At 34.7% G+C, this 19,523-nt stretch overlaps 2 protein-coding genes across 3 annotated transcripts; one reads left to right on the top strand and one right to left on the bottom strand.

Annotated features, from left to right (window-relative positions):
* Nucleotides 1-579: 579 nt before the first annotated feature.
* On the bottom strand, nt 580-4,121 carry LOC125671763 (calreticulin-like). Its single transcript, XM_056162010.1, has 9 exons — nt 3,897-4,121; nt 2,901-3,005; nt 2,550-2,756; nt 2,208-2,437; nt 1,892-2,080; nt 1,647-1,790; nt 1,320-1,500; nt 1,158-1,228; nt 580-1,028 (listed from the first exon to the last, which is right to left on the bottom strand). Exons 1-9 carry the CDS (start codon nt 3,979-3,981, stop codon nt 996-998), a joined length of 1,245 nt encoding a protein of 414 aa, XP_056017985.1. The 5' UTR covers nt 3,982-4,121; the 3' UTR covers nt 580-995.
* A 4,281-nt stretch (nt 4,122-8,402) lies between these two features.
* On the top strand, nt 8,403-18,408 carry LOC125671764 (transmembrane protein 59-like). Of its 2 annotated transcripts, none has more exons than XM_056162009.1 (6): nt 8,403-8,551; nt 11,794-11,902; nt 12,026-12,120; nt 14,540-14,717; nt 14,916-15,202; nt 15,603-18,408. In XM_056162009.1, exons 2-6 carry the CDS (start codon nt 11,803-11,805, stop codon nt 15,729-15,731), a joined length of 789 nt encoding a protein of 262 aa, XP_056017984.1. In that variant the 5' UTR covers nt 8,403-8,551; nt 11,794-11,802; the 3' UTR covers nt 15,732-18,408. The 2 variants fall into 2 exon arrangements, with proteins under 2 accessions (XP_056017984.1, XP_048763607.2); XM_048907650.2 differs by lacking the exon at nt 8,403-8,551 and adding an exon at nt 9,652-9,853.
* Nucleotides 18,409-19,523: the final 1,115 nt, after the last annotated feature.

Raw genomic sequence — 19,523 nt, 5'->3', positions numbered from 1 at the left:
ATTAAACACAGTCCTAAACCTCCTGTAAAATTTGTTGCATCCAAATGGTGGTGCAATATGATCAACTACATTTGGTGACTAAGAATCCTACAAAATTTGATTAAAATCTGTTGAGCGGTTTCCAAAGTACGAGAGTTGCGTCAACAAAGGTGTTCTTAATGTGTAGCATCTACAAATTCAACTTAGTCCCACAATTCCTATAAATTGTGTCTAACCAAAATGGTAAAGCAATATAATCAACTACAAATTGTGAACAATCTAACAAAATCCACTGAGCGGTCTCCAAGGAGTTGCATCCATGAAGTCAACCAGACATACACTGGTATTTCCAGGTCCCCTTTTGTGTTGTGGTGGGGGACAATTTTTTTTTTTAAATGACCCCAGGGTAGGGTGGGGCCAAAATTATAAAATGGGTATATTTATAAAATGTGTTGAATTTAAGTTTTTCAAGAACAGCAGGGCTTTGATTAGTCAAAATCCACAGGACTAATTGAACCAAATCCAAACTCTTTCATGTTTTCAACATTACAAAACTCCTTGTTCATAAGTTGCACATTATAACCAGAAAATAAAACAAGATTTTTACTTAAAAAACCCCACTTTTATTCACTCTCCAAAATAAATTATACTCAACAACAGATATCGGTATTGTAACAACTGAAATGCAAAGATGGGCAACTGTAATTTGATTTTAAACCTATTTTAAGTAAAGCTAACAGCTGAAAAGTGAATAGAAAACAATAAATAAAAGACCCCAGAGTAGAAAAACATCCCCTCTACATTTGTAACTCTTAATCACTCAAGTCATAAACATTCAATCACAAGTACACTTTTCATTCAGACACAAATACACCGAGACATACACACAATCACATTCATGAATGGACAATCACGAGTAATGGAATTATGTAGTGAGCAATGAGGTAATGTAGAATTGCCCAATTGGTCTACTTGAATGCTGCAAAATGTCTTCATGATCTAGCATAACTGGTTCATTATAATTCATCCTTAACTTTATCATCATCATCCTAAAAAAAAAAAAAAAAAGATGGTTAGACAACTTTTCATGTGTAAAAGTGATAAGGACATTAGAAATTCTTGAATCCAAACCCTTTTTTCTCTCTATCAAGACTCTAAAAATAAAAAAGGATGGTTACCTTTTTCTCATCCTCATCATCACCCTCGTCATCATCAGCTTCATCATCATCATCATCTTTTTTGTTCTTATCTGTGAGCAAAGGAAGGATTACAAAATTTTGGATAATCCTCAATTTAATTAAAGAAGTGAACAATATCAATACCAGTAATGACATGCCTACCTTCTTCCTCTTTCCTCTTCTTCTCTTCCTCCTCCCTCTGCTTTCTCTCTTCTTCATCCTGCTCATCCTTCATTTTCTTTTCTGGATCTTTGGTAGCCCCCCATGTTTCTTTTCCAACTTCCTCAGCGAATTTTTCATCATCGGTGACCAGGATGTTGTCAAATATTGTACCAGATTTCACCTGCAAGTGTAATCAATTTTTTTTTTAAAAATGTAATGTATAATTGAGCTTTTTTTCCCCAGGTATATTTCAATTCATCTTGGTAAACTTTTAAAGGCATCAGGAATATTATTATATTCAATTGTCATGCCATATAAGGTTCATACCTGCCAAAGATCAAATCCAACAGCTCCAACATCATCATATTTGTAAAGGTCTGAGTCGGCAGTATATTCAGGATTATCAATTTCTGGGTGGATCCATTTCCCTTTGTATTCAGGATTATCAATCTGCTTTGGTTTCCATTCTCCCTATTCAAAAGTGTCATAAAATTGAAGCATGTTTGATATCAGTAAACAGGACATCTTATGGTTACAATCAACTTTCAGAAAAGTTCATTATGTCTTCATACCTTGTAGTCTGGATTGTCAATCTGTGGTGGTTCCCATTCGCCATCCATCTCATCATCCCAATCGTCGGGTTTCTTGGCATCTGGGTCGGGAATATGCTCAGGTTTATCCCAATCCTCGGGTTTTTTGTCATCAGGATCATCAATCTTCTCACGTTCATCCCAGTCATCTGGCTTCTTGGCTTCTGGGTCCTACAAAAATAATTTTCAGTTCTTCTATATCTTTAACATACCATGTTCATCACCCCAGTGTCTTGCTGATTATCATACTTTCTAAACTAATACAATAGTTTACCTTTAAGGAATAGAGATCCCTTACCTTGATTTTCTTTGGTGGCAGGAAGTCCCAGTCCTCCTCTAGTTGTCCACTCTCCACCTTCTCATTATCAATTTTCACTACATAGGAATTATCAGAATTGACGATTAGCGTATACAGATGAGTGAAAACATCGTCTTTGCAGCGGATATCTTTTTTGCATAGCAAATTCTTTCCTTTGTAGTTGAAAATAACATGGACTTTTTTGGTGCCAGGTCCACAAATATCAGGTCCTATGAAAATAAAATTAATAAAATTACAATCATCATATATACTTCATATGTTCTCATTTCCTTCTGGACACCTTCCTAATTCGTCATGTAATGAATTACATGTATTGCTTACCAAACATTATGAAATATGGAGAATCTCCATGAAGAGCTTTTTGGTCCAGATCTTTGGGGTAAAGTTTGATGTATCCACCTCCACAGTCAATATTTTGTTCATGTTTTACTGTGAATTGAATAACAAGTTGTTTTCCTGCATTGCTAAATGGTTTCTCGAGCATGGAAGAAATTCCATAGAACTTTGCATCCTGAGAGGTCTGGATTCCTTTAAAAAACAACAGTATATATGTATATAGATGTTAAAATTATGCCATATATTTTTTTTTTTTATCTAATTCTAATATTAGAATGGGCATTTATAAATATTATCTCAAGGAACTACCACAGCATAATCTTATCTAAGACTTACCCTTGTCTTTATCAGCATCCCCATAGAATTTTCCAGCTGTCCAGGCAAATTTACCCTGGTCTGCTCCTTTGAAAGTGGACTCTACCCATTTATCTTTCCAACTTTCTGCAAAGATTGTATTTATGCGTTAATACTGAAAACCTTAATCTATTTCTTGTTAATATAATCGTTATATTCCTTTCTCATAGAATATATCCAAATTCACAACCTGATTTGCATGGGACTTCATAAATTTTGTTTTTTACTCCTTTAATAAATTTTAGTTAATTATACACAAGTAGCTAGAAATATACCATATTAACACTCTATACACAGCTATAACAAATTTTTAAACAAAATGCAACATTTTAACTATCCACTGTATCCAAACAAGAAAAGGCAGGCATTTATTATCGCTAAATTCGTTAAATTACACAAGCCTGTTTGCACAAGTATCAATTTTGAAAATTGTGGTTCTTCAGATGATTTTCCAAGAACTTTTAACTCCATGTAAAACTGAAGGTCATGGTGTGAACTGTATATTTCAGCAAATGAATCTTCCCTATATTAGGATACCTGCGTACAATTTGATTCAAGAGGGTTTTAGGGGGTTTTTTTTGGCACAGGAAATCTTTCAGCATCATTTAAGGATTGTCTGGTTCAGTGGTTCTTGAGTAAAAGATTTTAAAAATGTCACTTTCTCTTAACTTGTCTTTCCGAAAGAGGCACGGCTCTTCATTTACATAATTTTTTCTGTAAAAATTACAGTATGCAGCAGACGACAGTTACTGCCAGACAGACCACAGACTAATTTCAGAAAAGCCCACATAAGCTTACAGAGTAGGTAAGCTAAAAACGATTTCTTATAACGATTTTGCAAATACTATAAAATTCATAAAAGGCCTAATGATTAATACATGCATTGCTGACACGCTGTAAAATGAATTTTAAAGACGCATGCAGCATGCAGAAAAATTTAGAAATGTAAAGATTTTCTGAATAAAAAATATTTCATACCTGAGTCGAATTCTTCCTTGACATATACAGTGGGATCTGACAAGGCAACTCCCAGGAAAAGGAGCAGACAAACGAACGTTTTCATCTTCGCAACGTCCTCAAGAATAGTGATGTTGATAGTGTAAATGCCGGCTTAGTCCACGTGACTTGACAGATGGAATGCTTTCATTGGTCCACATTGCAAAGTTGAACCAATCAAACCTCACCACGCGCAGGGCGACCGAGAGAACACACAGTCTAACCCGGAAGTCGTATATATAAGTTCAACTTTCCCCGTTTCTACCCTCCATGGAGAGTTGTCTTTCATATATATCATACACATCTGTCAAACTGAGTTGTCTTTCATATACTATGTAGACATCTGTCAAACTGATTAACTCGCAATGTTCAAGGTCAAAATGCTAATCGTAGATCTATGACAGATTGTTTTACTGTAAATGTTTTTGAAATTTCATTTGACAGCGTTCAGACCCTCATGTGATTTATCAATATTAAGGTATTCAATGTGTAATGACCATATTTCATATCTAATAAATGGATGGTGGAATTTTTGTAATCATGGTATCATTTTGAAGGGTTCATCAAATAAAAATAATACACCGTAGGAATTTTCAAAATTTTGTTTACTGCTTGATTTATTTCACCTAGGATTTAACATTGAAGTATATGGGAAAAGCATGTTTTATTACAATATTTTAAAAAGAAATTATATTTTCACACAAATCTCTTGGTAGAAAGTTACAAACACTTTCTCTTAGTGAAAATATGAAATAAAATTAATCATTGACCACACACATTTTTAGAAAACTAGATTTTTCTTGATTTTACAAAGGGCAGACAACTCTTCCAAAAAGTCTTAAGTGCAAAAACGTCAGCTTCTAATCATTTACCAGTCATGTGAATTTCATCTGCTTCACTTTCATCATTATTTAACAATAAACATTTATGTTGATCTAAATCCTTCAAAACTGTTCAAATGAATTATCCTTTCATTATACATGGAATACCTTAATGGTTGAAAGTATCAATTTCCACTAAATATAGCTTAATTAATTTGATTAATAACCGAAGAAAATGTATAAGTTGCCACCTTTTTTAAGATGTCAGACATACAAATCACACAATTTCGTAAAACAGAATATTAAAAAATAGATAAAAACTTGTTAAAATGAAAACTTTTTAATGTCAACAGTTTAGAAAAACTGCTAATATATAAGTATGTATAAATCAATGGATATTAGGGAAATCGTTGTATAATAGACATACACTGGAGGAAATACCAGCATATATAGGAGTTATTGCCCTTGACAGCATTTTTTTCTTTATAGATAATTGATTATTTATGGAAATATGAACTTTTTCACTATCAATAGTTTACCAGTATTTTTACTTTATGCAGAGAATAAAATTATTTCAAAAGATATATTTCTATCATGCGCAAAGTTTAGGTTACATTGTATATGTTGCTGTATTCTTCCATCACCGCCTCAAAATATTACATGACATAACTTGAATTCCCCCAAACACATATGATATCTGGAAATCTTTTATGTTGGTTCCGTGATTATCTGAATAATGATTTAAAATCTCAAAGAATAATGCATAAGGATCAATGATATAGCTAATTCAAGTGTAAGCATTAATTCAGGGGTGCCCCAAGGATCCATGCTGGGTCCCTTTTGTTTCCTGGTGTACATGATGTTGCTGAATTTGTAATGTATAATGTTGACGAATAATTCAATGCAAAACACGAATTGTGATATAAAGAGTATCGATTGATCAAGGCACATTTGATTCATGAACATTAGAAAAATGGTAAATTGGTAATTGTTAGGCTACTAAGATTTAATCCTTCAAAAACAAAGGTTGTTCTTTTCACAAAAAGAAATAATGATGAACTTTTAAACTATTTTTAAGGGCTACTATGTGGACTGTACGTCAAATAATTGCATCTTTTCCTCAAGATTTACGGTAGAATAATAATAAACAATATATAGTAACGTGGTAAGCAGGACGTATATACATAATAATAATAATAGTTTATTCACCAATCAAGGGCCCTCGGGGGGCATGTACATGTTAACAGGCAATTAATTATAACAATGAAAATAAATAACAATCAATTAGAAGTACTACTGGTAATACTGACAGAGTTCACACTTCTGCACTGCACATATCTATATAATTATATATGAAATACTGATTACAGACAAGATTTAAATTAACAACATGATAAATAAAATAACCCAACTGCCTCACATAACAGTTACTGGGATAGCAGATAATGATATTGTCGTGTGAATACTTATATAAAAGAGAATAATAGCACTATATGAAAGAATAAAAAAAACAAAAACAAAAAACAAAAAAACCACAATATGTTGACCTGATTACAGGGAGCACCAAGGGACAGTGTCTGGTAACAGTCTGGTAATAAATTTATTGTACCAGACCGTTGGTCTTGTACTCCCAGTAACCAAGACAGCTTACTATTGTAAAGTAAAGGAAATGTGTAGAATGCAAAGACATGTATTTGCAGTATCACATTACACTGTTCAAAATCATCTTACTGAATACAGCATGCTAGTATATTACATATTTACACGCAGGATCCAGTTGTTCTGAATGTTTTATGTCTAAAGCAGGAAGGTTAGAATACTTATATAAAAGAGGCATGTAATAATAGTAATAATAAATAAATTAAAAAAAAAAAAAAAAAAAAAAACAATGAGAAGGGGTCTAAAAAATAAACTTCAGTTTACATTCGGTGAAATCATCTTTCTAAAATATATATTGTCTTTTATCGAGCAATTCTTGTTAAATTAACGACAAATCGAGTACTAGCTAGAGTATGTAATATACATCATTCCCTCTAAAATAAGGAATGTGCACGTGTCAAGTTACATACAAGTTAATACTCGGAACAGAAGTGTTACAAACGATTCCAAGAAGCTGACGTGTAAAACTTTCTTTGCAAATATTGGCAAGTGGAACACATTGATTTTAAAAACAAGTGAAATATTATAACATCTCAGTTATTAAAAAAAAGAACCCCCCGCTTTGATCGGTAACGTTACATTGAGATCCGTTCAAAAGCCATGGAGTGATTAATCGAGCTGATCATGATCTTTTGCTGACAAGCTAACAGTCAGATCTTTTCATAAAATAAGTATAATCTCTCTATCATAGTAAGTAACAGCTGAGTAAAGTGGCGTGGGTAATTTTTTCACCTTGATGTATATCGTGTTTATCTAATCTTAAGAAGGGGGGGGTCATAAAATAAATAAAATAATTTCTCTGTCATAGTAAGTAAAGTGCCGTAATTGATTTTTTCCCCACCTTGATGTACCGGGACATATCGCGCATGCTTATTTGATTCTAACACGGGGGTGGGTGCTGTCACCAGATCAGTGCTTGGACAGGGTTTCTGGTAATTTAACACCCCTAGAGCTCCTGTATTCTTGAGCGTTCAATTATTTGAGCATTTAACGTATATTTTTCACAAAATATGTAACTTAAAGCTGTTTTCGAGGGGTTTTGTTGTTGTTTTTTCTATTTTGACATTGGAATTACACAAATCTTGCTTCTTCTGCTTTTTCTTCTTCCATTCATCATGTGGGGATCCGGTTTAGAACAGGTCCTCAATACTCCTTGCTTGTCGTAAGAGTCGACCACTTCGAATGAGACCGCAAAAATCGAGATACCGTGTCACAGCAGGTGTGGGACGATAAAGATCCCTCCCTGCTCAAAGGCTTTAAGCACCGAACATAGGCCTAAATTTTACAGCCCTTCACCGGCAAGGATTCCAAGCCTTGGATGGTCTAATTTAGCTCCGAAATCCTCTAAGGACTGGGTTACCTTTAAAAGGTGATGTACGTCTTTTGGTTAGGCATTCTAGTCCCGCACGGATCTGAGACAATGGTGGCGAAAGACATCTTTGCTAGCTGTCAGATCCTATTTCACCACGCTTTCTAGCATCTCCAGGGGTGTGAAGTTGGGTACTGTCCAGATCTACTGGGTAGTCTGGGTTCTTCTGTAATCAATCTGCCTTTAGTACGTCGTGCTTTGAGGGAATCCCACTTCAACTTGTCCAGCATGGCTGTTACACCTGCTGGATCACGGCTTCTGTAATCGCTGTAGACGACAGCTCTCCGTGCACTGCCTCTAGGTTCTTAACGTGGAAGGCATTATACGTATCCCACACCGTTGGTGCATATTCTAATCCTTTTCTTACCAATGTGCAGTAGGCATTGCCTTTGACCTCCTGACTGCATCTGTTGAGGGTTCGTCTCAGGAATTTAGCGGAGGATTCTGTTTGCCTTGCTGACACTTGTGTTGATTGATATGCCTCAACCAGTGCAAGTGCACTGATTGTCACCCCTAGATATTTTCCATAAAGTATGTATACGATTTCTAGATTGTGTCCATGGGGCTTGTAATATTGGTTTGCAATGGATGACGCTTGTTGCATCGGTTATTCGGATGACTGCATTTCTCTCTATGAAGAGACGTTTGCAATTCCCGAGGCTGTTCTCATCCCTCCAGTGATATGAGGTCCTCTTGGAACGCAGTACTTAGCATCCTTCTGGTTCCGAATCATGCGGTAGACTAGGCATGCAGTCTTCAGTAGCAGCCCGCCTCCTAAAAATTTCAAGGCAAATCGTGGTCTCTTGTTTAGAAAAATGTAAACGATCAAAGTAAAAAGAAGCAAAAATTTCCTCCAATGAAGAAATAAATGACAAAAAACGTTTGATTTATTGAATTACTTTTATTAGGAGAACTTACATTTTTTCCAAAACCCCTAAAATTTGCGTCATTTTATTAATTTCACCTTATTGAATATGACAGAAAATAGTAGAAATTACTACATAGGAGACATATTTCAAGCTCTATATTCATGCAAAATCCAGGAGCTTCCGGGATCTTCGCCCACTGGGCCCCCAGACCCCCTGCCTCATAAAGTTGCCCCCCCCCCCAACCGCACCCCTGCGATGGCTGGTAGATTAGACAGATCTAGAATGCCATATATTGTACTGACTATAACGGTCAGCCGGGTTCGGTCGCCGGTGACCAGATAGCTCAGTTGGTAGAGCACCTGACTAGAGATTCAGGTGGTCCCGTGTTCGAATCCTGTTCTGGTCCGTTGCATTTTCTCCCTGTTACATTTTGGTGCCGTTGACCACCCCTGCATGGACTTGCATCTGAAAGTCCTGCCAGGGGCAGAAAGAATATGGGTTGTGTCTTCGAGGGCGAAGGCAATTAAGGAGGGATGAATGTAGTGGTCAGCCGGGTTCGATCGCCGGTGGTCAGATAGCTCAGTTGGTTGAGCAGCGCACCTGACTAGAGATTCAGGGGCCCCAGGTTGGAAATCCAGTCTGGTCCACAAGGGCTCGTCACAAAAATTTTGTCTTATTAAAATTTGACATCGCCTATTTTGTATTCTATATTTACAGTATCTAGAATAGAGAAGGTCAGTCGTGACGAGCCCCTGTGCACTGACCCAATCTAATTAAAATCAGACTTAGATCCGCGCCGTATAGTATTTTAGGATCTGAGATTGTGCACTGACCATATCTTTATCGAATGGGTTTCATGTGTGTTATTTCTAATCTATTTTTTCTTTTATTTTGTTATCTTTTAAAATATCTTTTCATATCATCCACCAGAGACATACTTTACGGGTGTTCCCGTGTAACCGGCAAGCATGACGGAAAGGCCCGAATGGTATAGATTTCAAGAACAACTTATCTAATCTCGCAATAAATTTGATCACGTGACAATAACATCTTATCCTGTCAGCCAAAATGGCGAAACCTAAGCTAGGCTTTGTTATTAGTATTTCAGTGCTGTTTTTTAGTTGTTGTTCGGCTGACAGTATATTTAGCAGAGTTCTTGACAATATTTCATCATGCACAAAGTCTTGTGCTAATACATACAGTCCTCATACATTTGAAAAGGTAAAAAAAAATGTACATACCAATATTCTGTAGCATAGATCTCTTTACTATAGCGTAGGTTTGAAACGCTAAATAAACGTATTTAACCATTTTGATATCAGTATAATTAGGCATGTTAACGTTTGAATGTGCCTCTTCGGAATATTTCTGTAGCATGTTCATAAAGTTGACCGTGAGATTTTTCAAAAGAAAACTGCCACAGCTGAGGGTCGTTGACATTTATTTATTTTTTTTTTTTTTATCAAAAATAGCTTCCACCAATCTTTAAACCTTTCAGGGGTGTATAAGACAATGAATTAGTAGGTCCCTTTATAGCTCTTGAACCAAAGTTTTCTCATCTTTAATGCAGCCCGGGTATACCTATACATGTACATCCATATTGTTTACCTTCTATTAGATTGCATAACAAGTACATGCCACCTATATCCAAGTAGGAGTAAAATCCTCGGCTAATGTCCATCAGTTAACATTCTTATGCTCCTTATATACCTTAATATTTACATGTGGTTATGTATCAAAAAATATTTTTAAAAATAGAATAAGAAAAAAATCGATAGGTTTATAAACAACAACAAAAATACACATACCGAAATGATTGACAAGAGGATTTACCTTTAACCTCCAGCTGATTGTAGTAAACTATGTCATGTTAAAAGTAGAAGCTGTAATGTTCTTTATATATATCATGGGATGGGTCATCAGTTCACTCTCTATTTCTTCTTGTTTGAAAAAATCAGATATTTTCTAACAAATTTATCATAAATCTAGCAGTATCATGTTGAAAAATTTGACATGGTTACCGATCAGCTGGTCAAACAATCAGTGAATTGCACTTGTAACAAGGCAATGTCAATTAACAAGTGTCAGATGTGAACTGGAAAGTTGCGAATTCTGTCAGAGCTCTACTAAACTGTAAAATTCAAAGTGATAAACATACCGCAGTGATCAAAATAGTGGTTTTGGAGGGTTCAGGGGGGAAAAGCTGCATGCGGATAGTTTTTAGCTCACCTGAGCTGAAAGCTCAAGTGAGCTTTTCTGATCGCCTGTTGTCCGTCTGTCTGTAAACTTTTCACATTTTTGACTTCTTCTCCAGAACCACTGGGCCAATTTCAACCAAACTTGACACAAAGCATCCTTGGGTGAAGAGCTTCACGTTTGTTCAAATGAAGGGCCATGTCCCCTTCAAAGGGGAGATAATCACAAAAATGCAAAAATAAGGTGGCGTCATTTAAAAATCTTCTTCTCAAGAACCATTGGGCCAGAAGAGCTGAAATGTACATGAAAGCTTCCTTACATAGTGGAGAATCAAGTTTGTTAAAAACATGCCCCCCAGGGTAGGATAGGGCTACCCCCCCCCCCTCCCCCAAAGTAGGATGGGACTACAATAGGGGATCAAAGTTTTACTTACAAATATATGGAGAAAATCTTTAAAAATCTTCTCAAGAACCATTGGGCCATAGAAGTTTACATTTACATGAAAGATTTCTAACATAGTGGAGATTCAAGTTTGTAAATATCATGACCCCTGGGGGTAGGTTGGGGCATAATAGGGATCAAAGTTTTACTTGCGAATATATAGGGAAAATCTTTTAAATATTTGTCGAGGTGAGCGATGTGGCCCATGGGCCTCTTGTTAAGTGTGTAACAGTAATTAGGGAAATAGGTTTTCAAAACCATGAACCTTGAGTGTTTACTTTTCTGGATGAAATGAATATCACCTGAAAAGTTCCCCTTTAAGGCCCTTTCAAAACATACCGCCAAAAAATTCCTCAAAAAGCAAGCAGTGGGAAAGGTTTATAGATGTTTTTGAGATACATTTGTCCAATACATGTATTTGGTTTATAATACTGTCCCTCTTTGAATGATTAACAATTGATTCCATTTATGGTCAGTGAAATTGTTAATTGAAAATAAAATTAATTATATACTGGTTTATGTAGAGCTATTTAATGGATCCATGTAAAAGAGGATGTCGTTTCTATTCCATCATGGAGTTCGTTTATTGCAACCACAACAATCAAAATCTCACAAAGCAAGGATGTGTGGCATGTAAGTAATGAACATTTTGATATACTTTCCAATTGAAAGGTACCCATTTTCTTTCTTAGAATTAATGTTGTAGGAGATTGTGAATTGGAGTTTGATACCCTCTACCATACGATTATTTTACAGCATGCGAGGAGGCATATAATAAGACTGATGAATTGGATGCGTGTACCTATGGTTGTAAAAGCCAGGTTCCCCATACAGTTGAACATCAGAGTCAGGTACTTGGGATATTAATTTTGAATCTGTCATTAACAGATATGGATGGAAAGTGGAGGTTATGTACAATTATAATTTGAAATTGAAAACATTTAGTGAAAAAAATGCAGTTTTAGTAGAAAGTAATTTGAAAAAGAAAAATTAAAACCCCTGCTTGACTCAAACCCATGATCTACAGATCAGCAGTTGAAATGTTAACCTACAGAGCGATCCAGCTAGGCAATATTAGAATTTAAAAGAATATACAAGTATTGCTGATATTTATGTCTCCCCTTCCCAGAAGGGGGATATATTGTTTTAGTGTGAATTCTTCTTCTTGTATTTTTTCTTTTTCTTCCACTTCTCATACAAAGATTGTCTGGGCCATAACTTTTTTGTCTTTCGACCTAGGTATTTGATATACCAAGACAAGTGTGTCATGTGCCATTTTTATGACCTTTCATGTAAAGGTCAAATAATATAATTTTTTGGCTAGGCCTTTGATGTTTTGTATGTTGGTACACCATGATAAGACAGTGTCGTGTGCCTTTTTGACCTTGACCTTTTATGTAAAGGTCAAACAATAGAATTTTTTGGGCATTTTTATTGTCCGGATCATAACTTTTGTCGTTTGACATGGGTGTTTCATATTTGGTATGTGGGTATACCATGATAAGTCAGTGTATCATGTACCATTTCTGCTGACCTTTTGACCTTGACCTTTTATATAAAGGTCAAATATACACAGGCATGTTTGCCACATATGATCTATAATAATAATATAATTTTTAGAGCATATTTTTCCGTCCTGACCATAACTTTTGTCTTTTGACATAGGCCTTTGATATTTGGTATGTTGGCAAGTTTAATTTACAACAATGTTCCCTGTTTGAAGCACATATACATATAGGCGAATGTTAGGCCAATTTAACTTAATTAGTAGATTATCATTCGGGGTCACAAAAAATATGGGGCAGGTGGGAGGATTTTAATTTTTAATCTTTATTTCCCAAGAAAAAAAAATTATGACATAAGGCATCACGCAAAGTGTTAATCAAGTTAACATTCAAAGAATCCTTGGTAGAAGATATAAAACAAACATTGTGTGACTTTAATCATTCGCTCGAGTCACTGAAAAGCAAGTTTGTTTGAAATCGTAATTTTTGCGAAAATAAAAAAATAGGGGCGGGCGGAGATGATAATCTATCAAGTAATTTTAATTTGCCTTATGTACCGTAAGTCTTAATTTTCCACTTTTAAGATTATCACTAAAAAAGGCTTTTTACAAACCTATAGAAAATGGAAGGGGAGACATAAATTTTAGTGTGCTAAAACATTTCTTTCTAGTTATATTTTCATTCATATTTAAAAAGAAAGTCAGCCATTATGACCATGTGTTATTTCTCCTGGTTATTATAATTAATGTTGGGTACATTAAATTGCTCTTTTTTTCAGAAAATTTTATGATCTGGGTCAGGTCTTGTAACCAAATCTCTTAGTTATCTTCGAAATATTTGGAGATTGCTAACAAATTATTACAAATATGTATAATTCCAATGTTTATTACAATTGTTTTGATTGGACAAAAATAAAGCTGAACAAGAGTTTACACATCAATAAATCTGAAAACGTGATGTATTCATACACGCCTGAAAACAAATAACATAGTGCGGGGAAACTATTCAAATTTTTGCAATTGTTAATAAAGTGACATCTTCACAAGTCAAGGGTTATTGATTCGTTACCTCGCACTAACCCTTGACATCAGTGGCTATATAAAAGTTGGGCTCATTCTGATTGTTTCCACAAAAGAGTGGGAACCAATGAGAATGCGGTTCTATTTATAACAACACGAAACGAGAGATTCAAATAAAAACACGTGTATTGATACCTACAGTTATGGTTATTTCAATCGTCTAAGCAATATTGTCTAAAGCAAAAAGGTTTCCAAACTTGATCTACTATCAATAAACGTAATTAGTGGTGTGAATATTACAATTGCGCGTATTTATCAATACAGCAGTATGAGATCGCGTCATTTGTATCCATGTACACCATAACAAGATAAAGTGATTTCATTGGATGTTTTATTTATAGTAAATTGCGTAATGGTCTAATGTGCCCACCTTTTATATAGCGACTGATGTCAAGGGTTAGTGCGAGGTAATGAATCAATAACCCTTGACTTGTGAAGATGATAAAGTGAATGAATTGGAATTATAAGAATCAAAAATTCTTTTTGAAGAATTTATCGATGTGTAAACTCCGGACATTTTACTCACAAACTTAAACATAAAAGTGCTTTGCACTTTTATTCAGTTTGTGAGTAAAATGTCCGGAGTTTACACATCGATAAATTCTTCAAAAAGAATGTTTAATCCTGTAGTCATATCATGGTGTATATGTAGATCCCTTTATAATGTCTCACTTTTGTTTTAACAGGATGACTTCATGGATATGATGTATCCACTGATGTATGTACACAGTATTTATTCCAACATGCTGGATAAGATGTACTCTGGTATGTCAGCCAGCTGGTCTTTCTATGCCAACAATCAGAGAATCATTATCATTAAGTCACAGCCGCAGTTCTTTGCTCAGATAGACAGCACAGACGATGGTAATAAATTTTTACACTAAAATTTTGAGAATATTTTTGCACTTTATTAAACTGTTCATGAAATTGTATTAGATATAATTTCAATGATATGACAGAGTTCTATATACCATATAAATGGATGCACCATACAGATTCATTTTATTCTGCATATATATAATTCAGTATAAATCTATTAACACTGGAATTACTTTTCGGTAGAATACAACACAGCTAACTACTTTGAAACCAACTTAGATTCTGTTGATGGATCAGCTACCCCTGTACTGAAAAATTCCCAGATCTTGGGATTTGGGGATTCTGTGGAAATGTCCCAATCTCAGGAAGACAGAAACTCTAGTGATTGGCTCTCCTGTGTGTCCAAGAAGACTGGGATGCCTCGTCTGATCCTGAGTCTCATTCTGTTGTCCTGTGCTGTGATGATGATCTGGCTCTGTCTAACAGCAGCAGTTACTTCCCCTGAACACAGAGTCAAACAAGACTATAAGGTGCTCTTATGATAAAGTCCATGTAAAAATGCATCATTTAATGTTGAACAGTCCGAGTCCTTCTAAAGGCTATAAATCTAGATCATTATCTGATCATTGTAAGTCAAATGATTTTAGTATGCTGGACCTGTTGGTTTTTGTCAGATGATGAAAACTTGTCAAGAATTGAAATGGCAAAATTTCCATTAACAAATATTTGTAGGCAATTATAATTTCTTAAAATGTAAATTACTACCTATTTGAGGCAAATCAAAATTATTTGAAATAATTTTATAATTAGGAGAAGCTAAGCTAAGACTTATTATGCTAGTATAGCCATCTCTTCTAGAATTATTCCACAACACATTAAGTTTTAACTAAGAATACATGGTTCTATATGAGTTTATTATATATTTTTCAGAAGCTAAGCATTAATGGTGATTTAGAATATCTGAGAGAGCAAGAAGCAATGGGAGTGAGACTGCTCTTTCCACAAGAGAAACTGGAGGGGGACCCCCTTCCTATCAAGATTAAAGTCCAGAAATTGTAAAGAGGGTCACAGAAAACTCACATAGATGGTTTGGTACTAGCGTAACAATTCAGACTATGTGTTTACATTATTGTTCACCAGCTCATTATGGCTTCAAATTGCGTGTTAAGCTGTGATATAATAACTTAGAAATCTGTGAAATCCAAAGTAAACATAGATTTGAATTTCTTGAGGTGAACTAATCATTTTGAATAAATTGGTATGGGTTGCATGTAACACTGTATTATACACTTTGAAGTGGTAATGTTGGTAGTTCTATTTTTGTTGTTTGTCTTTGAAACACTACCAATGTACAACTGTGGTTTAATCTTGCTACAAAGGATAATGAAGATTTTATATTGTGTGTACTTCTCCACAGCAGAGGGTAAATGTGTACAATAGAGACAACTCTTAGAGTCTTGTAGGGAAGTGGCATACTTCATAAGTAGCAGAGCATGTAGTCAGGATATTCTGATTGTTTGTAAGGGCATGCAGTTGTTTAGTCGACGTGTGTAAATTTCATTTGTCTCAATATTTCAGTTAAGTCTTGTTTTACATTCCTTAAGCTTTTCCCCTGTTTAGTTTATCGTACATGTAGATTTATTCTCTGCAAAAACAAGGCACCTCAGTTGTTAGATATTCACTTTGGCACTGTAGTTTCAATCAGCCATGTTATTCTTTTTTTAATTGTTTGTAATGTAGTGTACTACAAGTGGTATTCAATTGTTTAATTTGAATTTTATAACAAATTGTCACTCTTATGTTTTATTGTTTCAAACTTCAGATGATAAAATCTTGTATTTAGGGAGAATATGCATATTACATCCTAGTTCATTAAAAGGCACTTGTATACTTTACATGTACATGTAGTTCCATATATCAGACATATGCATTTATGTATATATTGGAGACAAGTGTCTGACCCAATGTTAGTGTTGATGTAAAGTTAAAGGATTTTACATTTTATCACATTTCATCATATTTGTAATAGGATTTATATAAGGAGGACCTGCATTTCAAGTTCAAACTAACCATCATTCTAATCTAATAGATAAAAATAAGTTCAAAGTATGCTATGGAGACTTTCTTTGGACATGTTTTAGTCATGTCATGAGAGATATATTATATACAGAGTTATTTCCACTCCATGTTATTCACCCTCTACACTTACAGATTTTACACCCCATTTTAAATTCACCCAGACACAGCTGTTAAGAGAGAGATAAGAAAAAACCCGGTTTTGCCCAGTCTTAAATTCACAAACTTATAACGAGGATGAAAGATGGAGAGAATGTTTCTCTGTATATAATATTCAAAATTAGTGATGAAATGATTCGCAGTCAAAATTATTTTATGTAAACCAAAAGAAACTCCATCTTAGTCACAAGGTATTTTGTGCTATTTTGACATGTATGAAACACCTAATGTTGGGTCAGATATCTTTAATTATCAACACTACATGGTGTTTATGGAGAAACACTCACAAGTTCTACCATGTGTGGGAAAAAACGGGCTAATTCAAATTATATGTGTAATGTGGGGAGATTGACACTTGTAAATTATGTACAGTTTTGTAAAACCATGAATGTTATTGTGCTTCGGTAGCTTGCTGGCAAACTTTCCTCTAGTGATCTTATTCAGGTACCATCTAATTAGATTGATTCAGGTACCAAGACAGAAAAAGAATAACGGGGGTTTTCATTCTAGTCAGCGTATCAATTACGTATGATTTAAGACGAGGGCTGTATCGTGCAGTTTCTATTTGATTTAAAATGTTCATGTTGAGAGTTCTGGTACATTCAATTAATTAATTCAGCTAATATCATTGATACTAGTTATTCACGTAAACTGATACAATGTGTTTATGATACTAGCTAACAATATCAATAGGGTTTTCTAGTTGGGGAGATTTGCTATAATTGTTTTCAGTTTTTAAGAAAACCTTGTATTCTTTATTGATCTGTTTGTATGCTTATAGTAATAATGTGCTATATGTGGTTTGACACGAATATCAAATACTGTATTCTATACTAGGAGATAGGTCAATGCTGACTTAACACCATATCATTACTGTATTTTAAATGTGGAAATTTTTGTGTACAACTTAACTTTGTATACTGTACTATTATTTGTAAGATAATAAAAGACAGGTAGCAGGTTAAAAAAGTGGAATTTTCTCTGTGGTAATCAGAATGATCCTCACTGATAAAAGAGTAGTGTTGTTAAAAAAGTGGAATTTTCTCTGTGGTAATCAGAATGATCCTCACTGATAAAAGAGCAGTGTTGTTAAAAGTGGAATTTTCTCTGTGGTAATCAGAATGATCCTCACTGATAAAAGAGCAGTGTTGTTAAAAAAAGATACATATGTACTAGTATATTGACATTATGTGCACCAATCTTGGGTGCATATACATCATGGGTGAATTTTTTCTGCATTTTAAAACTTGCTGTGTGATTTTCGGTTTTGCTGTGAAGATGCATGCAAGTTGAAAGATTAACTAATTAATCTAAACAAGCTGCCTTGATGTAAAGTCTACAGATTCATTAGTATTGGATGGTTACATTTAGACAGGCGATTTCTGTAAAATAAGACATATCCAATGTAAAAAAAAAAATATGGACATTTTTCACGTCTAGATTTATTTTTATGGTGTAAAATTGTATAACTTGGGTCGACAATAAATATATGGTGTTGGTATCTTTACTTAATAGTTAACAATCCTAATCAGCAATAAACAAAGTGGCACAGACAGACTGATGATGGGCAGGTGGAAAAGAGTTGCATAGTCCTTTTTATGTAGTGCAGATAGAGCCAGGGATGAGGCCATAATATGCCACTTTCAAGATACGTCAGAGTTATTTCCCTTAGGAGAACTCTCATACATAATAAGGTGCGAAACAATTTGTTTACATGCGGAAGTGGGACAAATAAGTGAATGTGCTCAGTAAATTTCTTATACGTAGTTTCATCACCTGAATTCAACTGATACACAAACTAAGTAAATGAGAAGTATTCAGGGAGTAATTAAATACATGGAATTCTTATTATATCACTAATTCATTGCTTACATATCTGGGATATTACTTGCAAATATGACATTGTTTTTATGTTTCCACTTTGGTAAAATATTTCTTCCGATAGTTTTTTGAATTTCCTGCATTTGCATATTTAAAGAGAACCCGTTTTTAATACATTTTATCATCTTCTTCACTGTCTATAGGTCCACTCTTTCCCACTTAAGCAATCAAAGATTATTTAACTGTACCTCCTACACAAAGAGTTCTTGACTCGAAACTGGCATATTAGGATTTAATGTTTCACATGTAGAAACTGCTTGGGTGATTGACGTAGCTCATGGGCCTCTTGTTTATGCGATTCTCAAAATATCACATATTTTCTGGAATTTTCGAACAGATTTCAATTTTTTCCAGGTGTTAAACTCCATTAAAGTAGTGATGACATCAACTCTTCAAGACCTTTCTAACACTATGTTGTGACCTTTTCTTAATCAATTGGCATTCAAGATTTCAAGTGACTGCTCAATCTTTGCTCCTAAGACTACAGGGGCCACTACAGGGGCCATGCATTTTATAATATGACATTACATCAAACATTACATTACATTACAAACATTACATCGTCGCATGCTCCCTGATGATGGAGATAATCGATTAGAAGCACCCTTGGGTAACTGACGATGCAAACATAATAACCGCACAGTTTGTCCTCAGGTGTTCAGAATTTGGGGCGAGTTTTAAAATAAACTATATTGAAAGATTTTTGTCCTCATTCTTAAGATGAAAGGTGAAGGA

This window comes from Ostrea edulis, chromosome 4 (assembly GCF_947568905.1).
Source record: "Ostrea edulis chromosome 4, xbOstEdul1.1, whole genome shotgun sequence".
Classification (NCBI taxonomy): domain Eukaryota; kingdom Metazoa; phylum Mollusca; class Bivalvia; order Ostreida; family Ostreidae; genus Ostrea; species Ostrea edulis.
This window is presented reverse-complemented; position numbering and strand designations above follow the sequence as displayed.